Genomic DNA, 17,925 nt, shown 5'->3' with positions numbered 1-17,925 from the left:
GAGTGTCCAGAAAAGCGCAATATAAATGTAATGCATTATTATTAATGATAAATAGAAGTGTTGAGGACTTTGCAATAAGAGCTCGACACTGTATAAGAGGTCAGAAAACATTCCACCATGAATCGCTGCCGCTTTCCCTTCAGAGTTTGGACGACTGATGTAAGGGGTAATGAAGGAGAATGAACGCCACGATAACAGCCTCATCCAATGTGTTGCTAGGCAACTAATCCAGCAGGCATGGCATAACAGGGCCTGTACATTGTGACAATGACAGCCAATCAGCAGTGGTGTATCTAGGAGCAAGTCATGTCTACTCTGTGTAATGTTTACATGTTTCGTATCCTGCAGTGGGGCTGCACAATGGTCACTGATGCATAGTGCTCACTGGATGTGAAGTGAGTGTAATTGTTGCATGTGACAGCTACATTTAATCAAACCAAATCATTCTCATAACAGAGCTTTTGTGTTACAGAATACTAAATACGTGATATGCAACAAACAACTTGTCATAGATATGTTTTATACTCTACAAGAGGATGTTTTAAGTCAGTTGTTCATAGGAAGGCCTGGCAGAGCTGGTGGAAATATGGACATGTAGCCATGAAGTGTAAAATGTTGTCTCTAGCTCCCTCTGCAGCCTTTTTAGCAACATAAAACTAACTTGGCAATTCCAGCTAGTATCTGTTTGGGCTGTTGTAAGTGGTTCTGGTAGCTTCAGCCTTCACCAAAAAAATCCTCACAACACAAAAATTAAAAGGCATATAGTCACGTATATATCTTAGAATCTGATCCACACAGTGTCATTGGATGGACTAAAGGGTCACATGACCACTGAACAATTAAATCACAGGGCTCCTGTAAACACTGATCCAAACATTAATTTAAAGTTGTGGTTGCCGTGGTCAAATAAAAAATAATAAAAACCTTTACCACTCTTTAATAGTATTATTGAGTTAGAGTATTTAGAGTATTATTGATATTAAATTCTATTCACGATATACTTCAGTACCCATTACATAACAAAGTTAAGACAGCATAATGTTGACATTTGTCTGCAAAATGTTTCTGACAAATTACTCAAATATATTTGACGCAGAATAATACAATTTGATTATTATATTTCATATGATGACCATATATGGAAAACTGTGATGACAATTTAAACCTGAGACACGAGTTGAACATTTTCAAGTATTCCCGACTCTAAAACACTGCAGAAAAAGTGAACCAACTCTGCTTTTATTTTAAATTAACTGTGATGCAAATAATAATGGCCATAATAATATGTACATTAGACATCTAGAGTAAATCTGTGCTAAAACACTGATGAAAAGTGCTGCATGCACTCTTCTCTGACAGCTTCAACTACCATTAAATAAGTGTCATTACAGTGTTATTACAGACACTAATGTCACCTGCTGCAACACTGCTGACTTGCGTCTGAACAGGAAAGTGTAATTAAGAACCATAACAAACCCAGCTCAAGAATATTTTAATAATCGTAATAATGAATACGAGTTTTTAAGAACTTTCATTGTTGTGCAATGGCAACTCCAGACAAATATACAATTGATATTATTATTATTTCAATACTAATTTTTGTCCTCCTACAGGCTCCCATTCAAGTGATTCGGGTCTGTTTCAAACATGATTTAAGTATTAAAAATGTTAATTTCAATCCTGAGTGAAACATCAACATTTATTAAAAGTGTAGAACTTAAAGAATATGGCTATGCAGGACTTATCTGAAACAGATGCAATACCCTACTGCTCCATGTCATTATCATTTTGCAGAGTTTTCATCGCCAAGCCCCACAGAGTTACGCTGGAGATGAACTGGCCTTCGCCGGATCTATAGGGCCTGCCGGAGCCTGAGAGGGAGCTGCAGTGACTGTCCGTGGGAGGTAGATAAGGTCTCCCTGCAGGATCTCTGTCTTCAGACTCCATATACGGACCATACGCCCCCTCCTGAGTCACCGGGGGCTTGGCCAGCTTTATGCGCTCTGTGGGGAGTAGAGCTGCGCTTCTCTCCTGGTGGTTAGATGACAGAAGGTGATGGGGAACCAGGGAGCGCAGCTCTGGAAGGGGGGTTGAAGCTGTGCTGAGGTGCATGCTGGGAGGTGGCGTCTCCATGTGTGGCGATGCTTGTGGTGGTGAAGGAGAAGGTGGCGGGGGTTTATCCAAGCCTGTGTTGGACATGAGGTCGGGGAAGTGCTGCTCAGTGGTAGCAGCAGGTGGTTTATTGTGGCTGGTGGGTTTGCTGAAAGAGGCCGCTCCATCCGTGACGCGTGGCTGCTCAGAGCTGACTGGGACCAGCGTGCCAACTGGGGGTCCCTTGCAATGCATGTTGCTGTGTCTCCTCAACATGGCAGAACGGGTGAAGCTCTTTCCACACGTATTACAGATGTAGGGTTTCTCACCAGTGTGTGATCGTACATGACGCTGCAGGTCTCCTGAGCCATTGAAACACTTCCCTGCATCAAATAAAGAAATATTTTTGATGTGAAATACTGTGCAAACATCTCCCACAATCTATACTAAGAAACAAACAAAAAATACTTTTAAGGAGATGAGTCCACAACATGGTCTTGAATTTTTGCTAATTTTGAGAAGAATGAATAACATTTAAAACTGAGGGATAAAAAAAAAGACGTATAATTAAACATAATTGACTGCAGTCAATCATTTAATGAAAATATCACTGTGTTTGCACACAGAGCAGCTCATGAACAGAATGCAGCCAGTGATCCTCTACCTGAAGGTATCGTATCGAGCTTTAGGCTGCCCACATTTGGGAGGGCTCAAACCCCAAAAACACTTACAGTATATGCTTTATATCATGCTGATGGGAGTCAAATGTGAGCTGTGTCTGTGTCGACAGCTGGACTGACCAAATGTGTAGTGAGACTGAAACGATGCCCATGAAAACACGATGGTTGTGTACAAGTCAGACCGGATAGTCAGGGACTTCTCATTCTGTTTGAGAGCCCACATACAGTAATGAACAACCAGACAGTCTTCTTAACTGATGTGATTACAGAGCTGTTTCATGTGTCAACATCAAAACTGTTAACTGTTAAAATACTGCAGACAAACTGTTCGTGGGAATTCTACGCCTGCAAGGAATATATTCTACATCTACAATCTAGAAAATCCCCTCTTTATCATCACCGTACCAGAGTTTCCTTTTGTGTAACAAAGTTTTTAGATACGTTTTTGAAGACCAACGTTGAGACCAGTGGTCTTCATTCCTGGTCCTCGGGAGCCATTGGCCTGCATGATTTAGATGTTTCCCTGCATCAACACACCTGATTCTAATTAACGGCCATCACCAACTTGTCAGAAAGGTCTGGACAACTCTGTTAGTGACACAGTTATTTGTACCAGGGTGTGTTGAAACAGGGAGACGTCTCAAACATGCAGAACAGTGGCTCTCCAGGACCAGGAAATGAAAACCACGGGTTCAGACAGGCATTGTTAACTGGTCATTATGATATTCCTACATTATTGACTGTTTTAGGTACCAAACTAAAAAATACACACACGGGCCAGTTTATTAGGGGAATATACCAGGTGTACCAAATAAAGTGGCCGGCTGGGTTTGTTTGTCAAAGCATGTGGCAGTGTTGAGCTGTGGCGAGCTGTGAGTGTCTGCGCCAGGTAATATCTTTGAGGCCCTTTTTTCCAGTTTCAGTGATTAACATCTCTATGAAATCTTTACAGCCTGTAGAATCAGTTCACAAATCAGCATCCCTTCAGGCATTAATCAAATCCAAAATAAAGCAAAGACTGTATACGCTTGCTGAGCGTTGTACTTGGCAGTCCTGTCTTTGTATGTTTGAACCTCTAACAAAATAAATCAGACAAGAATCATGTTGATTTGACATGAAGACTTGATTAAATACGTCAAGTGGAGTTTTGCGCTGAGATAGGATTTAGGATGGCAAAACATGAAAAGTAAGACCAAATTCAGAGTTGGTGTGTCCTTAGGGTTTAAGTCTAACTTAGGTTAGACTTTTTGACACAGTGATAATCCTTAACATCTATGGAGTCTCAGCTTTAAGCTGATAATGGGCTTATTTCTGTAGCCCTTAGCACCTGATTGCTTGTTCAGGTTTTCTGGGGCACATTGCACTCTCGTCTTTTTACAACAAAATGTTCGATTAGAGTGGGGCTTTGAATGTGTTTGGTTTAGATGGAAATGGTTGGTATAAACTTAAAACTAAACCTTTTTTTTGCATTTTTCTGAGATTAAAAATGACTTTATTGATCCCTCTGTTTTCTTCCCCAAAACTACGGCTACTTGTTAGGAGGGCTAACTGGTTAGAGACCGTCTTACCACAGGTAGCGCAGGTGTGAGGTTTTTCACCAGCATGGCGGGCCTTGTGCTTCAGGAGCTTTCTGTGTGTGTTGAAGGATTTTCCACACTGGTCACAGGTGAACGTCTTATCTGTTGCGTGAGTCATCTTGTGCTCTTTGAGATTACTCAAGTTGCTAAATCCTGAACAAAAACCATAGCATTAAAGTTATCCGTCTTACATGCAACGCCCCCTTTTCCACCTCGCTATTTGAAAAAGTATCTGAGACCACCATTCACAGTCATGACAGATGTCCCATACCTCGGCCGCAGATATCACAAAGATGCGGCTTCTCTCCTGTGTGAACTACTTTGTGACGATGAACATCCCCTGATGCAGTAAAGCTAAAAAAAACAACAAAACATAATGCTCATTCAATTTGATGGTAATTATAAGTTACATTACAACTAAGTGCTAACTGACAACATTATATCACTTTGCACTGAAACTTCTACGTCTCTTAATTTAATTTGGGGATTCCATCCACAATTCTTTGCCATTTCCTCACTATGCAATTGTTACATACAAAATCTACACTTATTAAACCTATCAAATGCTTTTATTCAACGCAACTTACAAAAAAGAAGAACACAATCAAGTCAGAAATGTGAGGGAATCGTGAATGGAAAAGTACAGCTTGAAAATCATCTTAAATAAAGAAGTGGGGTTTGATTCTGTTAGTTCTGTTGGGCAGTTAGGAGAGAAGATGCTGGGGGCTGTACCTGGTCTAACAGAACTAGAGTTGGAAAAAATACTATACAAACTGGGGAAAAGGGTACGTTTTGGAAGTTATTAAACACTTTTTCATACGGCAGGGAGAATGATAACGATATAAAATTAGCACAAAAACTAATTACATTTGTGTTTGGTAATTATTTCTTTGTTGCTACAATGGCTCTTGGTAATAAATCTCATACCATCGGAAAACCTGTTTATTTCCCTTTTAAATGGTGTCACATTTGTAACGGAACATGCCAGATTTGATCAAATGTTCACGGGTGCACCCCACATACTCAGCTCTGCTGCTCATCCCACAAATCCATGTGCCTTACAAATGTGTTACCACTTAAAGGGAAATAAACAGGCTTTCAAACGGTTTACGATTAATTGTAAAAGACGCATTGTTGCAACAAAGAAATAATCCACCAAATAGAAATTACCTTACTTTTTGTACTAAGTTTAGTAAATTAATTAAGACAAAGCAAAATGGCTAAACAAGGGCCAGAGGACTGGTTAAAAAAAACCAAAACAAACGTATAGTATTACCTTTTACCACATAACTCACAGATGTATGGCTTCTCACCAGAATGTCGCCGCAAGTGAGTTTGCAAATTTCCCGCCTGAAAGACAAATAACGATGACATCTCGATATAATATAACCATCAAAAAGGAAAAAAAAAAAAGAATAGAATACACCTGAAATACCTGTGAGAAGTTTCGCCCACAAATATTGCACTGAAAGGGCTTCTCACCTGCAACAGCAAATTAAAGTATTATAAATGAAATACTTGATGCGTTAGTTTGTATCAGTGTGGTTATTAAGCAATGAAACAGGTCGTACCAGTATGTGAGCGCTTGTGCAGCTCCAGGTTACTTGGGTGTTTGAAGATCCTCCCACACACGTCACAACAATACTGTTTTTGTCCTATTTGCTGCGGGGGATCTGGTACACGCTTCAAATGTTGCTCCTCCTGGTTTACAGGAGGAGGACTGGGAAGCGGGGCATCGGTTGTCTCAGGTGCTTCCACTACGCCTCTTTCGCTGCTTTCTAGAGGAGCTTCTGAAGCTTCAGTCTGGACCACCGGCTGACCTTGATGGTCCTCTCTGGGGCAGCTGAGAATAGGTTCAGGGACCGATACTGCAGACATCTCCTCCAGAGCCTTCTGAGATCGGAGGTAATTAAATTTCTTCAGGTACACAGCCTTCTTTGGACGAACAGGTTTGCTGATCATGGAATCAGTCGAGTCAGAGTTAGGGATGTTTCCATTTTCTGTGGGTGTCAAAGAAGACACATCCTTTTTTTCCGCTGCTGTGGATGTGCAAGGAGGGTTAGGCTGAGCTGTGTTTCCTGAGCTCACGGGGGTGTTGTTGCCACCGTGGCTCATTCCGAGCTGACATTGCTGCTCTTCTGCCAACACCAAAGGGCCCAGGCCTTGACTGGAGGCCGAACTGTTGGTCTGAAGGGCACTTTGCTTGAAGTACTGCTTACTGTAAAAATTACGGAGTTTATATCCGTGAACAAGTTGTTTTTCTACAGGTGCCTGAGAGGTGCTGGGTATGTCACAGCTTGAGCTGCCACCGGGCAAAGAAACTGGCATTTTTCTGCTGTGTTCCAGGTCACTGTAGAAGCTGGACCTCTGGGGTTCGGATGGACAGTGGAGGTCGACATCGGGAGGAAGACCGCTCCCAAGAAGGCAGTCGTGTTCTGAGCTCAGCATACTGGGGAGAGTGAACGAAGGCATTTCCACGGGCGGGGGACAAGGCTTGAGGAAGGAATTACACATGCTCTGCACATTTGGGACCTGCAAACTCTGAGCAATGTCCAAGAGTGCTTGCACATTCTCCTGATTAATGTCAAGATGGGACGTATACATATAGTCCAATATTTGGCCAATGCCACTGACGTCTTGGATGACCAGATTAAACACATCACTCTTCTGACTGGGAGAGTTTTGGAACAAAGACCTGGGAAGAGCAAACGCATAGTTAAGACATCAGTTAAGACATTAGACGGTCCGTGTACTTCGCGACCATCGGTTTTTTGTTTTGAAATGACAAAATAAAAATAGAGATATAGGTCCGTGTATCTTTTGGTCATTGGATTTTTCCGTCATGAGTGGGAATCAAAAAACAAAAAACGATTGGTTTATTTGATTTTCCTTTTAAAACAAAAAACAAATATTGAATACACTGCATTTTTTCTTTTTCTGTGTTAATATGATTTAACAAAGATTCAAAATACGCTTTTATTTTCGTTTTCTATTTCATATAAGAAAAATGAAATCCCTAGTCAACAGGAAGGAAAAAACGAACCAAAAACAACCGTTTATTCATATTCGTGCACCGGAAGCTGGCATTTACAACCGAGTGAACTTAGTTCTGGATATTTAACAGGCATTCCTGTGACAATTCTCTCCAGGGGAAGTTTGATTTTAATATTTTATTGGTCGGGTTTACGTGACTCGGAAATGGCTCTGTATGCTGCAGTTCGGGTAACCATGGCAACCATAGCGGCGCTGAAACAACAGATTAAGGATTATTTTTTAAAGATTGATTAAGGACTTGTTCCACAGCGGTTTGACGCACAATGACATTTCCTGCACGTTGCAGCAGATGTGTCTCCTGCAATGCTCAGAAATGAGCGTCAGAAGATTCTGTGCTCGGCATCATCTGAGGAGAAAAAGGCTACGCAGAGCTGGAGAGCGCTTTGATTCAATCTATTTATGAGGTTTTTATTCAGATGTCCACAGTATATTGCAAATATACACACTGCATGCGACGCGAGCGAGAGTCAGCGTCAAAAACAGTTCCATTGCTTTATTTTTTATTGCACTGTCTATACTGGTTGCGAGCGACGCGGCGTCGTTTTGAGCTGGACTTTTGTCGCACGCCCTGCTTCTATTTTCTTCCCGTCGCTCGCGTTGAAAGCCGGTTGAAAGTTGAAAAAAAAGTGTAAAGCGCTGTAGGAAACAGTCATTTCAATACAAGAACTTCAATAAAGTGGCAGCTGCTGGAGGGAGATCGCCAGGCTGGAAGGTTCTGATAAGATAATAAGATATAATAAGAATTATCTTAATCTTATTAGGGCTTAATTTGTCCCGGATCCTGCCGGATTGATCGTGTCCTCTGCTTTTTCCCCACATCCCAGTAATGATCTGACATGCTGACATGTTTGCACCGCACGCCGGTCACTCCAGCTGTTCGCTGTTTGATTGCGTAATCACACGCCGTTATTAATTGTTCGGTTTTTTCCCCACTTATTCCACCGAATAATAAGCTTGTTTTCTGTTTAGAAAGTACAAACGTAGGGAGATTACAAGTAATCACCCATCTTTTACTTGTCCCTTTACTCTTTTAGGAGTCGGCTAATGTTAGGAGTTTCTTTCAGGAGCGCACGGGCGGGTGAATAAAGGCTGATTTATGGTTCCGCGTAAAATCGACGGCGTAGCCTACAGCGTAGGGTACGCGGCGACGCGCACCGTTCGGTGACCGCGCCGCGTACCCTACGCCATAAGGTCTGCGTTGGTGTAACGCGGAACCATAAATCAGCCTTCTAAAAGGCGAGTCTCAGCTGTCAATCAAAAGAACGTGGTAGAACGTGGGGCCGATAACGCGTTCAGAGCGGGTCCGATGCCACGCATTGCGGCGCGACAGTCGGACGCTCGCATGCAGTTAGGACAGGCTGTTAGGGAGCCGTAGCCTAATTTTTGTTGACAGCTTTGTACTGAACACTGATCACCCCGATCACGTTTGCAGTGTACACGTTTAAAACCCATTAAGCATGTCGGAAGGCCGTTGTGGCTGAGTTTTGTCATTAAACGCCATAAAACTTCTGTCGGACTCAGCGTAGCCTACTTCTCTGTCAGCAGCGCGTCATGCAAATATAGGCTACAGGACCTAACAATAAACTCTCAAGCGGCTCTTAAAAGTACAGGAAAGCCGCAATACCGGCTATCTGTGTTCACTGGGGGTGCTTGCTGAAGAAGGTCGGGTTGGAAGAACCTGAGAGAGCTCCATCAGCCATACCATGAATTCCGGCGTCAGGTAAAGTTTGTGCTGCAGTGCAATTTATACATATAATGATAATCACGTGGATACCTCACGCGTGGGACTAAATTAATTCTTCCAACCCGACCTTCTCCAGCATGCACCCCCAGTGAAGACAGATAGCCGGTCATTCGGCCATGATGAATCAAAGCGCTCTCCAGCTCTGCGTCTTTTTCTCCTCAGATCATGCCGAGCACAGAATCTTCTGACGCTCATTTCTGAGCATTGCAGGAGACACATCTGCTGCAACGTGCAGGAAATGTCATTGTGCGTCAAACCGCTGTGGAACAAGTCCTTAATCAATCTTTAAAAAATAATCCTTAATCTGTTGTTTCAGCGCCGCTATGGTTGCCATGGTTACCCGAACTGCAGCATACAGAGCCATTTCCGAGTCACGTAAACCCGACCAATAAAATATTAAAATCAAACTTCCCCTGGAGAGAATTGTCACAGGAATGCCTGTTAAATATCCAGAACTAAGTTCACTCGGTTGTAAATGCCAGCTTCCGGTGCACGAATATGAATAAACGGTTGTTTTTGGTTCGTTTTTTCCTTCCTGTTGACTAGGGATTTCATTTTTCTTATATGAAATAGAAAACGAAAATAAAAGCGTATTTTGAATCTTTGTTAAATCATATTAACACAGAAAAAGAAAAAATGCAGTGTATTCAATATTTGTTTTTTGTTTTAAAAGGAAAATCAAATAAACCAATCGTTTTTTGTTTTTTGATTCCCACTCATGACGGAAAAATCCAATGACCAAAAGATACACGGACCGATATAATCCAAAATAATCTGTTTCCCATCTTTTGTTTTGATAATAAAAAACGGAAAACGGATCGTTATCCATTATCCGTTATCCGATTTCATTGATGTGTTTGAAAATCGAAATCGGGAATTAAAACAGCGGGTGGAAAACTCTTTTCTCTATTTGCTATTCGTTTCCAGAGAATTCAGTACATGTTATTGATTGGACGCTGCAGCTGAACATACTGTCACAACATCACTGCAGTTTCATGACGGAGTGAAGACAGATTACAGATTAAACTCATGTTTCACTCCCAGGTTTCATATTTGATTTATTTTCTGTTTCAACATTAAAAAAATCTAAAACTGTTAATTTTCAATCTGATCAACAAAAGAACCAGAAACAACTTTCTTCATTTATTACTGCGCATGTGCAATCCCCCCATTTGTCCAATCCTCGTTTTCAGTATCCTTGGAAACGAATAGGAAATAGAGAAAAGAGTTTTCCACTCGCTGTTTTAATTCACAATTTCGATTTTCAAACACATCAATGAAATCGGATAACGGATAATGGATAATGATCCATTTTCCGTTTTTTATTATCATCAAAACAAAAGATGGGGAACGGGTCCGTGTATCTTTTGGTCATTGGATTTTTCCGTCATGAGTGGGAATCAAAAAACAAAAAACGATTAGTTTATTTGATTTTCCTTTTAAAACAAAAAACAAATATTGAATTACACTGCATTTTTTCTTTTTCTGTGTTAATATGATTTAACAAAGATTCAAAATACGCTTTTATTTTCGTTTTCTATTTCATATAAGAAAAATGAAATCCCTAGTCAACAGGAAGGAAAAAACGAACCAAAAACAACCGTTTATTCATATTCGTGCACCGGAAGCTGGCATTTACAACCGAGTGAACTTAGTTCTGCATATTTAACAGGCATTCCTGTGACAATTCTCTCCAGGGGAAGTTTGATTTTGATGTTTTATTGGTCGGGTTTACGTGACTCGGAAATGGCTCTGTATGCTGCAGTTCGGGTAACCATGGCAACCATAGCGGCGCTGAAACAACAGATTAAGGATTATTTTTTAAAGATTGATTAAGGACTTGTTCCACAGCGGTTTGACGCACAATGACATTTCCTGCACGTTGCAGCAGATGTGTCTCCTGCAATGCTCAGAAATGAGCGTCAGAAGATTCTGTGCTCTGCATCATCTGAGGAGAAAAAGACGCAGAGCTGGAGAGCGCTTTGATTCATCATGGCCGAATGACCGGCTATCTGTCTTCACTGGGGGTGCATGCTGGAGAAGGTCGGGTTGGAAGAATTAATTTAGTCCCACGCGTGAGGTATCCACGTGATTATCATTATATGTATTGCACTGCAGCACAAACTTTACCTGACGCCGGAATTCATGGTATGGCTGATGGAGCTCTCTCAGGTTCTTCCAACCCGACCTTCTCCAGCAAGCACCCCCAGTGAAGACAGATAGCCGGTATTGCGGCTTTCCTGTACTTTTAAGAGCCGCTTGAGAGTTTATTGTTAGGTCCTGTATATTTGCATGACGCGCTGCTGACAGAGAAGCACGCTGAGTCCGAGAGAAGTTTTATGGCGTTTAATGACAAAACTCAGCCACAACGGCCTTCCGACATGCTTAATGGGTTTTAAACGTGTACACTGCAAACGTGATCGGGGTGATCAGTGTTCAGTACAAAGCTGTCAACAAAAATTAGGCTACGGCTCCCTAACATGTCCTAACTGCATGCGAGCGTCCGACTGTCGCGCCGCAATGCGTGGCATCGGACCCGCTCTGAACGCGTTATCGGCCCCACGTTCTACCACGTTCTTTTGATTGACAGCTGAGACTCGCCTTTTAGAAGGCTGATTTATGGTTCCGCGTTACACCAACGCAGACCTTACAGCGTAGGGTACGCGGCGCGGTCACCGAACGGTGCGCGTCGCCGCGTACCCTACGCTGTAGGCTACGCCGTGGATTTTACGCGGAACCATAAATCAGCCTTTATTCACCCGCCCGTGCGCTCCTGAAAGAAACTCCTAACATTAGCCGACTCCTAAAAGAGTAAAGGGACAAGTAAAAGATGGGTGATTACTTGTAATCTCCCTACGTTTGTACTTTCTAAACAGAAAACAAGCTTATTCGGTGGAATAAGTGGGGAAAAAACCGAACAATTAATAACGGCGTGTGATTACGCAATCAAACAGCGAACAGCTGGAGTGACCGGCGTGCGGTGCAAACATGTCAGCATGTCAGATCATTACTGGGATGTGGGGAAAAAGCAGAGGACACGATCAATCCGGCAGGATCCGGGACAAATTAAGCCCTAATAAGATTCAGATAAGATTCTTATTATATCTTATTATCTTATCAGAACCTTCCAGCCTGGCGATCTTCCTCCAGCAGCTGCCACTTTATTGAAGTTCTTGTATTGAAATGACTGTTTCCTACAGCGCTTTACACTTTTTTTTCAACTTTCAACCGGTTTTCAACGCGAGCGACGGGAAGAAAATAGAAGCAGGGCGTGCGACAAAAGTCCAGCTCAAAACGACGCCGCGTCGCTCGCAACCAGTATAGACAGTGCAATAAAAAATAAAGCAATGGAACTGTTTTTGACGCTGACTCTCGCTCGCGTCGCATGCAGTGTGTATATTTGCAATATACTGTGGACATCTGAATAAAAACCTCATAAATAGATTGAATCAAAGCGCTCTCCAGCTCTGCGTAGCCTTTTTCTCCTCAGATGATGCCGAGCACAGAATCTTCTGACGCTCATTTCTGAGCATTGCAGGGGACACATCTGCTGCAACGTGCAGGAAATGTCATTGTGCGTCAAACCGCTGTGGAACAAGTCCTTAATCAATCTTTAAAAAATAATCCTTAATCTGTTGTTTCAGCGCCGCTATGGTTGCCATGGTTACCCGAACTGCAGCATACAGAGCCATTTCCGAGTCACGTAAACCCGACCAATAAAACATCAAAATCAAACTTCCCCTGGAGAGAATTGTCACAGGAATGCCTGTTAAATATCCAGAACTAAGTTCACTCGGTTGTAAATGCCAGCTTCCGGTGCACGAATATGAATAAACGGTTGTTTTTGGTTCGTTTTTTCCTTCCTGTTGACTAGGGATTTCATTTTTCTTATATGAAATAGAAAACGAAAATAAAAGCGTATTTTGAATCTTTGTTAAATCATATTAACACAGAAAAAGAAAAAATGCAGTGTATTCAATATTTGTTTTTTGTTTTAAAAGGAAAATCAAATAAACCAATCGTTTTTTGTTTTTTGATTCCCACTCATGACGGAAAAATCCAATGACCAAAAGATACACGGACCGGAACGGATTATTTCGGATTATTTCTCTATTTTTATTTTGTCATTTCAAAACAAAAAAGGATGGCCGCGAAGTACACGGACCATTAGACACACCACATGGATATTGGCTAGAGAAATTGAAGAAAGGCACCTGAAATAGGAGCTGAAAGCGGCCAGGACGTTCTTGTGCGCTTTGAAGCAGACCCCCTTGACCACCAGCATGCAGTCACAGAGCAGCCCCTGGATCCGCTGCTCCTGCAGCTGCTGCAGCAGGTACGAGCTGTGGCTGGACAGCCCGTCCATGCTGCCTCCTTAACACAAAAACACCCCCAAAAATGAACCAAACACACGCTAAAACTAACCTGTGGCTAAACGGAGTTCACGTCCATCGCAGCTGATCGTTGCACCTCATGATGTTTATTTACAATGTTCAATAATCGCGCAGAATCCCGCGTGGCTGCGCCGCGAGACCACCCATGCAAAAATTGGACGAAAACGACTGAACTAAAACGACAAAAAAAAATCAATTTCAGGTGCTATGCTATTCAGAGAAGGACTGCTACTGCTCTTCCACAAAAGTCGCCGAATGAATCATGACAGTCAGCTCATTGTGGATATAGTATGGTTAGTAAAGCCGCGGTTAAACTGAACCTAAAACGATGTTTCGGTAAAAAGCAGCTTTTGTTGGGATGACGGGTCACAGCGTGACGTCACGTCTCGGTCCGACCACCGGCTGAAACGTGCAAATATTTCACGGTGAACAGTAATCTGGCACGCAAAACGATAGTTTAATATATTGCCACGTGTAAAGTTAGTTCAGTTACTAAACGTGGTTAAACTAGCAACTACGTCATGAATTTCGCAGATTTGTAAAAGCGTCGAACACGGTTCCGACTTTGAGCCGGAACTCTTCTTCAGTCGCATTTGCTCACGGAACGATAAAGAAGTAGCTCCTTCGTGCGCACAGCACGCGTCACGTGTGTTTTGAAAAAGTTCATACAAAGTAGAATTGAACGTTTACGTGCAAATGCGAGTTTGATTTTGATTTCAAGTTTCGTGTGACTGCTTGCTGTGTTTCCTCGTGTTGAAGGATCCCCCACAGAGTCCTGTGGGAGTTAAGTTATCGCTCTTCCCAGCTGTGTTGGCGTTAGCTCAGTCTGCTCGTGCGTTCGCATGAGGGCTACACCGACTTTTACCTGTGCGTTGGTACTGTCAATTTGCGTTATTGAACGTATCTAACTGCGTAATACATAGGCGGAGCCGTCCAAACATGGTGTTCTTCACCTGCAACGCGTGTGGCGAGTCCCTGAAAAAGGCGCAGGTTGATAAACACGTGAACATGTGCCGGGGATGCCAGGTCTTATCCTGTATCGACTGTGGAAAAGACTTCTGGTACTGTTTGATCCACTGTCTGCGTTATCCTGTTTTTGTAGCCTCCCTGGATATGAAAACATCCCCCGCTTGGTGGCAACGTTTTAAACTGTTTTATTCTGCGTGTTCCACAGGGGCGATGACTACAAAAACCATAATAAATGTATCAGTGAAGATCAGAAGTATGGAGGCAAAGGATACGAGGCCAAGGCAAACAAAGGAGATGTAAAACAGCAGCAGTGGATACAGGTAAACTGCTCACCCGAGGGTAGTATGCATATGAACAAAGGATGGTTTTCTTCTTTCTGATTTATTTAGTTATTTATTTTATTTGCATCTTCTCCCAAAGAAAATCCAAGATGCCATGAACAAACCTGGAGTCAGCGCCAAGCTGAAAGATGTACTCGGACAAGTTAGTACATACGATAACGTACCGAGGAAGAAAGCCAAGTTCCAGGTTGGTGTTACCAAATGGGGTTTTATCTTCTCACAATAAGACCTTCTGGTGTCATCTCTTGATGTTATTGAAGAGGAACATGGGCATGAAGATGGTGGTGGAGGAGAGCATAGACTCACTGTAGCAAAGACAGAGCTTGTTGATGCCCATTTCATTGTAGGGCAATATTGATAGCTGGTTAAGTGGATAATAAATAAGTAAAGAAGGTGCATCACAATAAGCCAGAAAAAAAGAAACATGGAAATTGGATGAATAACAAATGGTGTACCATTACAAGTAATCAACTGAAGCCACTGAAGTAGGAAAGCTTCATTTATATATTGAATAGCTTAACTCTACATCTGAAACAGCACTGCACTCAGCCACACTTATCAACATTTATCCATAATTACGCATCCAAAATATACAACAAAAGTGCAGTATTGCATCAACCTGAAAACGTTCCCAAGAGTGCAATGTGATGGGACAACACAATCCCAACTCCTATCCGGGCTTGCACACACAAACTAAACACTTTGCAATTCTTTTTTGCTTTCTTTCCAAAAGAACTGGATGAGGAACAGTATGAAAATATCCAACACCAGTCTACATGATGAGGTCTGGAATATACTTTCAGCAGCTGATGATGTAAGTTACTCTTCTAGTTTGGTTATTTCCTGAGTATTGATTTATCAGCAAAGAGTAGATACAGTTCTACTTTGGAATGCAGAAGTTTCAGCATAGCGCTCAAGTCCAAGTTGGCTTGTTTAGATTTCAGGGATAAAACTGAATTTTGCACTGAATCCATCTGTTTAAGGTCTGAAATGTTGTCTGAAAGCTCTCTTGCAACACTTTGGCATGTTTATATTAAGTTGCTTTCAAATGTTTTAGCATAAAACAATGAGAATGCTACTAGTGTTACCATTGTAACCACACCTCCAGGTTACCTGATGTTTAATTCTACCATCTGAACAAGCATATGTTGGCAAGAGACAAGGAAAAAGCCATATGTTTATGATCTTTTTAAACACATTTAAACTCATTAGACAAAACATTTAAACTCATTAGACAAAATGCTTTTTAGTAGCAGAAGGGATTTTCATCACCTATCTATTATCTTTTAGGTTTCAGAGGTCACGCAGCAGTCCGTTGAAAATAAAGAGACAGCGGCTTCCATCCAAGTGAGCACTAATGGATCTGATCAACCTAATACTGAGGGAAAGAAGAAAAAGCTTAATAAACGGGAACGTAAAGAGGCTCGCCAGCAAAAGAATGGAAAAGCAGAAAAATGTGTTGAAAAGACGGGCAAAAGGAAAAAGGACAGGAACACAAAATGTGACAGCGAAGAAGTCAATGATGAAGAGCAGGACGACAGTGGTTGTGAATATGAGACATCTGCCAAGAAATCAAAAAGTATTTATTTTTTCTTTCTTTCTCAAAATTCACCTTGTGTTCTTACAAAACACATTTTGTGTTATTATGATCACAACTTAGTTGTTTGTTAAAAACATTTGTAAGTGTGTATAAAGATTGTAATTTAACAAATCTAAATCACTTTTTCAGTTACCGAACCAGCAGAGGCTGATGAACAAGAGACAGAAGAGACTGAGGATACAGCTGCTCGGGGTAACATGGCTAAATATGACTTGAATGGATGTGCAGCAGCAGCTGAAAGCTATAACAAAACTGTCTGTTCATTTAGAATGAACTGGTGTAGGCTTTTATCTGGTTAAAGTATTTTTGTAATGAAATGACTGTTTCCTGGCAATCCAACAGAGGTCAGTGTTGTATTTGACAGTGTCGAGAATGACCCTCTGGAAAGCTAATTCATGGTTTGTATCCAACTTCCAGGCAAATTCAACTGGAAAGGAAACATCAAGGCAGTACTGAAAGATTCACCTGACCAGGAGCTATCCCTAAAGAAAGTCAGGAAGAAGGTGAGGCACAAAGCAATTTGTTTCTGAGATTTTATTTCTGTTGATCTTTCTGTGATCTTTCATGCATTATTTTCTAAGAAAGCCTTGTTCTTTGTTTAACATGATGTTGAATGATTGTTAATCTCTTCCAGGTTTTGGCAGCTTACTACTCTTTTACCGGAAGCAGGAATTTTAAATCTGAAGTGGAAGTGCTTGCACTTTTCAACAAGAAGATTGAAAAAAACCCCAAATTTAGAATTTTGAAAGATCGAGTCAAGCTTTTGCAGTAGGTTCCCTCGGGAACATAACACACATTGTTAACTGATGCTTGAAAATTAACAGCTACTGTTTCCATCTTCCCTTGTATGTTTTTATAAAAATGAAACCGGTTTGGAGAATAAATGGTTTTCTGAATGGATTATGTGTCTGCTGAATGTAAGGGTCCTGTTTAGTGTAAATTTATACACGCTTCCTTATAATGTGCTCGTATTGTTTAATGTATGAAATGACAATTGCGATGGAGGGCTACTCTGTTGCACATTCCAAACACCGGGTAAGGCCGGGAAATGGCACCTTATCTCTGGGATTGGATGTTGGTGTGGGGGAAGGGAAAAAGGAGAGGTGCACCTGAGGTAAATTTGACTCTCGCACGGGACAAAGCTAATGCACATTCCTACGCGCCCAAACAGAGTTCACTTGGCCAGAGACACAGAAGCTCCATAGAAGCGGGACGCTTGGTGTCAGCCTCAGGTGAAGTTTTAATGCTTTCTGATTTTCCAACAGAACGAGTATTCACTTTACAAACACACAGACACACACCAGGAGGAAATCTGGCCAGCTTTATGAAGCCCCGCTAATCCCAGCAGGTTTAACACTGATGCTCATTCATCACACTGCTTACCTGTAATAGTATATAGCATACTGTGGATTTTAGTCGAGCCCTTACTCAAGTTTTCTAGTATTAAAACAATGATATCTAGTCCGGTGGGCCTC

At 41.8% G+C, this 17,925-nt stretch overlaps 2 protein-coding genes across 2 annotated transcripts; one reads left to right on the top strand and one right to left on the bottom strand.

The window, feature by feature from the left end:
• Positions 1 to 1,764: 1,764 nt before the first annotated feature.
• Positions 1,765 to 14,051, bottom strand: zbtb49 (zinc finger and BTB domain containing 49). The gene is made up of 7 exons (XM_061728304.1): positions 13,361 to 14,051; positions 5,920 to 7,043; positions 5,784 to 5,830; positions 5,625 to 5,698; positions 4,620 to 4,702; positions 4,340 to 4,501; positions 1,765 to 2,474 (listed from the first exon to the last, which is right to left on the bottom strand). The coding sequence occupies exons 1-7, from the start codon at positions 13,510 to 13,512 to the stop codon at positions 1,765 to 1,767; spliced, it is 2,352 nt and encodes a 783-aa protein (XP_061584288.1). The 5' UTR covers positions 13,513 to 14,051.
• Positions 13,974 to 17,350, top strand: lyar (Ly1 antibody reactive homolog (mouse)). Its single transcript, XM_061727842.1, has 7 exons — positions 13,974 to 14,601; positions 14,715 to 14,829; positions 14,930 to 15,037; positions 15,584 to 15,664; positions 16,141 to 16,429; positions 16,580 to 16,953; positions 17,085 to 17,350. The coding sequence occupies exons 1-6, from the start codon at positions 14,480 to 14,482 to the stop codon at positions 16,747 to 16,749; spliced, it is 885 nt and encodes a 294-aa protein (XP_061583826.1). The 5' UTR covers positions 13,974 to 14,479; the 3' UTR covers positions 16,750 to 16,953; positions 17,085 to 17,350.
• The last annotated feature ends 575 nt before the right edge of the window (positions 17,351 to 17,925 follow it).

This window comes from Cololabis saira, chromosome 8 (assembly GCF_033807715.1).
Source record: "Cololabis saira isolate AMF1-May2022 chromosome 8, fColSai1.1, whole genome shotgun sequence".
Lineage (NCBI taxonomy): Eukaryota > Metazoa > Chordata > Actinopteri > Beloniformes > Belonidae > Cololabis > Cololabis saira.
This window is presented reverse-complemented; position numbering and strand designations above follow the sequence as displayed.

Excerpts from the sequence above, each read along its gene's own strand:
- zbtb49 (XM_061728304.1), bottom strand. The coding sequence starts at position 13,512 with ATGGACGGGCTGTCCAGCCACAGCTCGTACCTGCTGCAGCAGCTGCAG. Across the intron at positions 7,044-13,360 it reads GCTTTCAGCTCCTATTTCAG|GTCTTTGTTCCAAAACTCTC; the intron begins GTGCCTTTCTTC and ends TGCTCTTCCCAG. Across the intron at positions 5,699-5,783 it reads GTGGGCGAAACTTCTCACAG|GCGGGAAATTTGCAAACTCA; the intron begins GTATTTCAGGTG and ends TTTGTCTTTCAG.
- lyar (XM_061727842.1), top strand. The coding sequence starts at position 14,480 with ATGGTGTTCTTCACCTGCAACGCGTGTGGCGAGTCCCTGAAAAAGGCG. Across the intron at positions 14,602-14,714 it reads GACTGTGGAAAAGACTTCTG|GGGCGATGACTACAAAAACC; the intron begins GTACTGTTTGAT and ends CGTGTTCCACAG. Across the intron at positions 15,665-16,140 it reads TACTTTCAGCAGCTGATGAT|GTTTCAGAGGTCACGCAGCA; the intron begins GTAAGTTACTCT and ends ATTATCTTTTAG.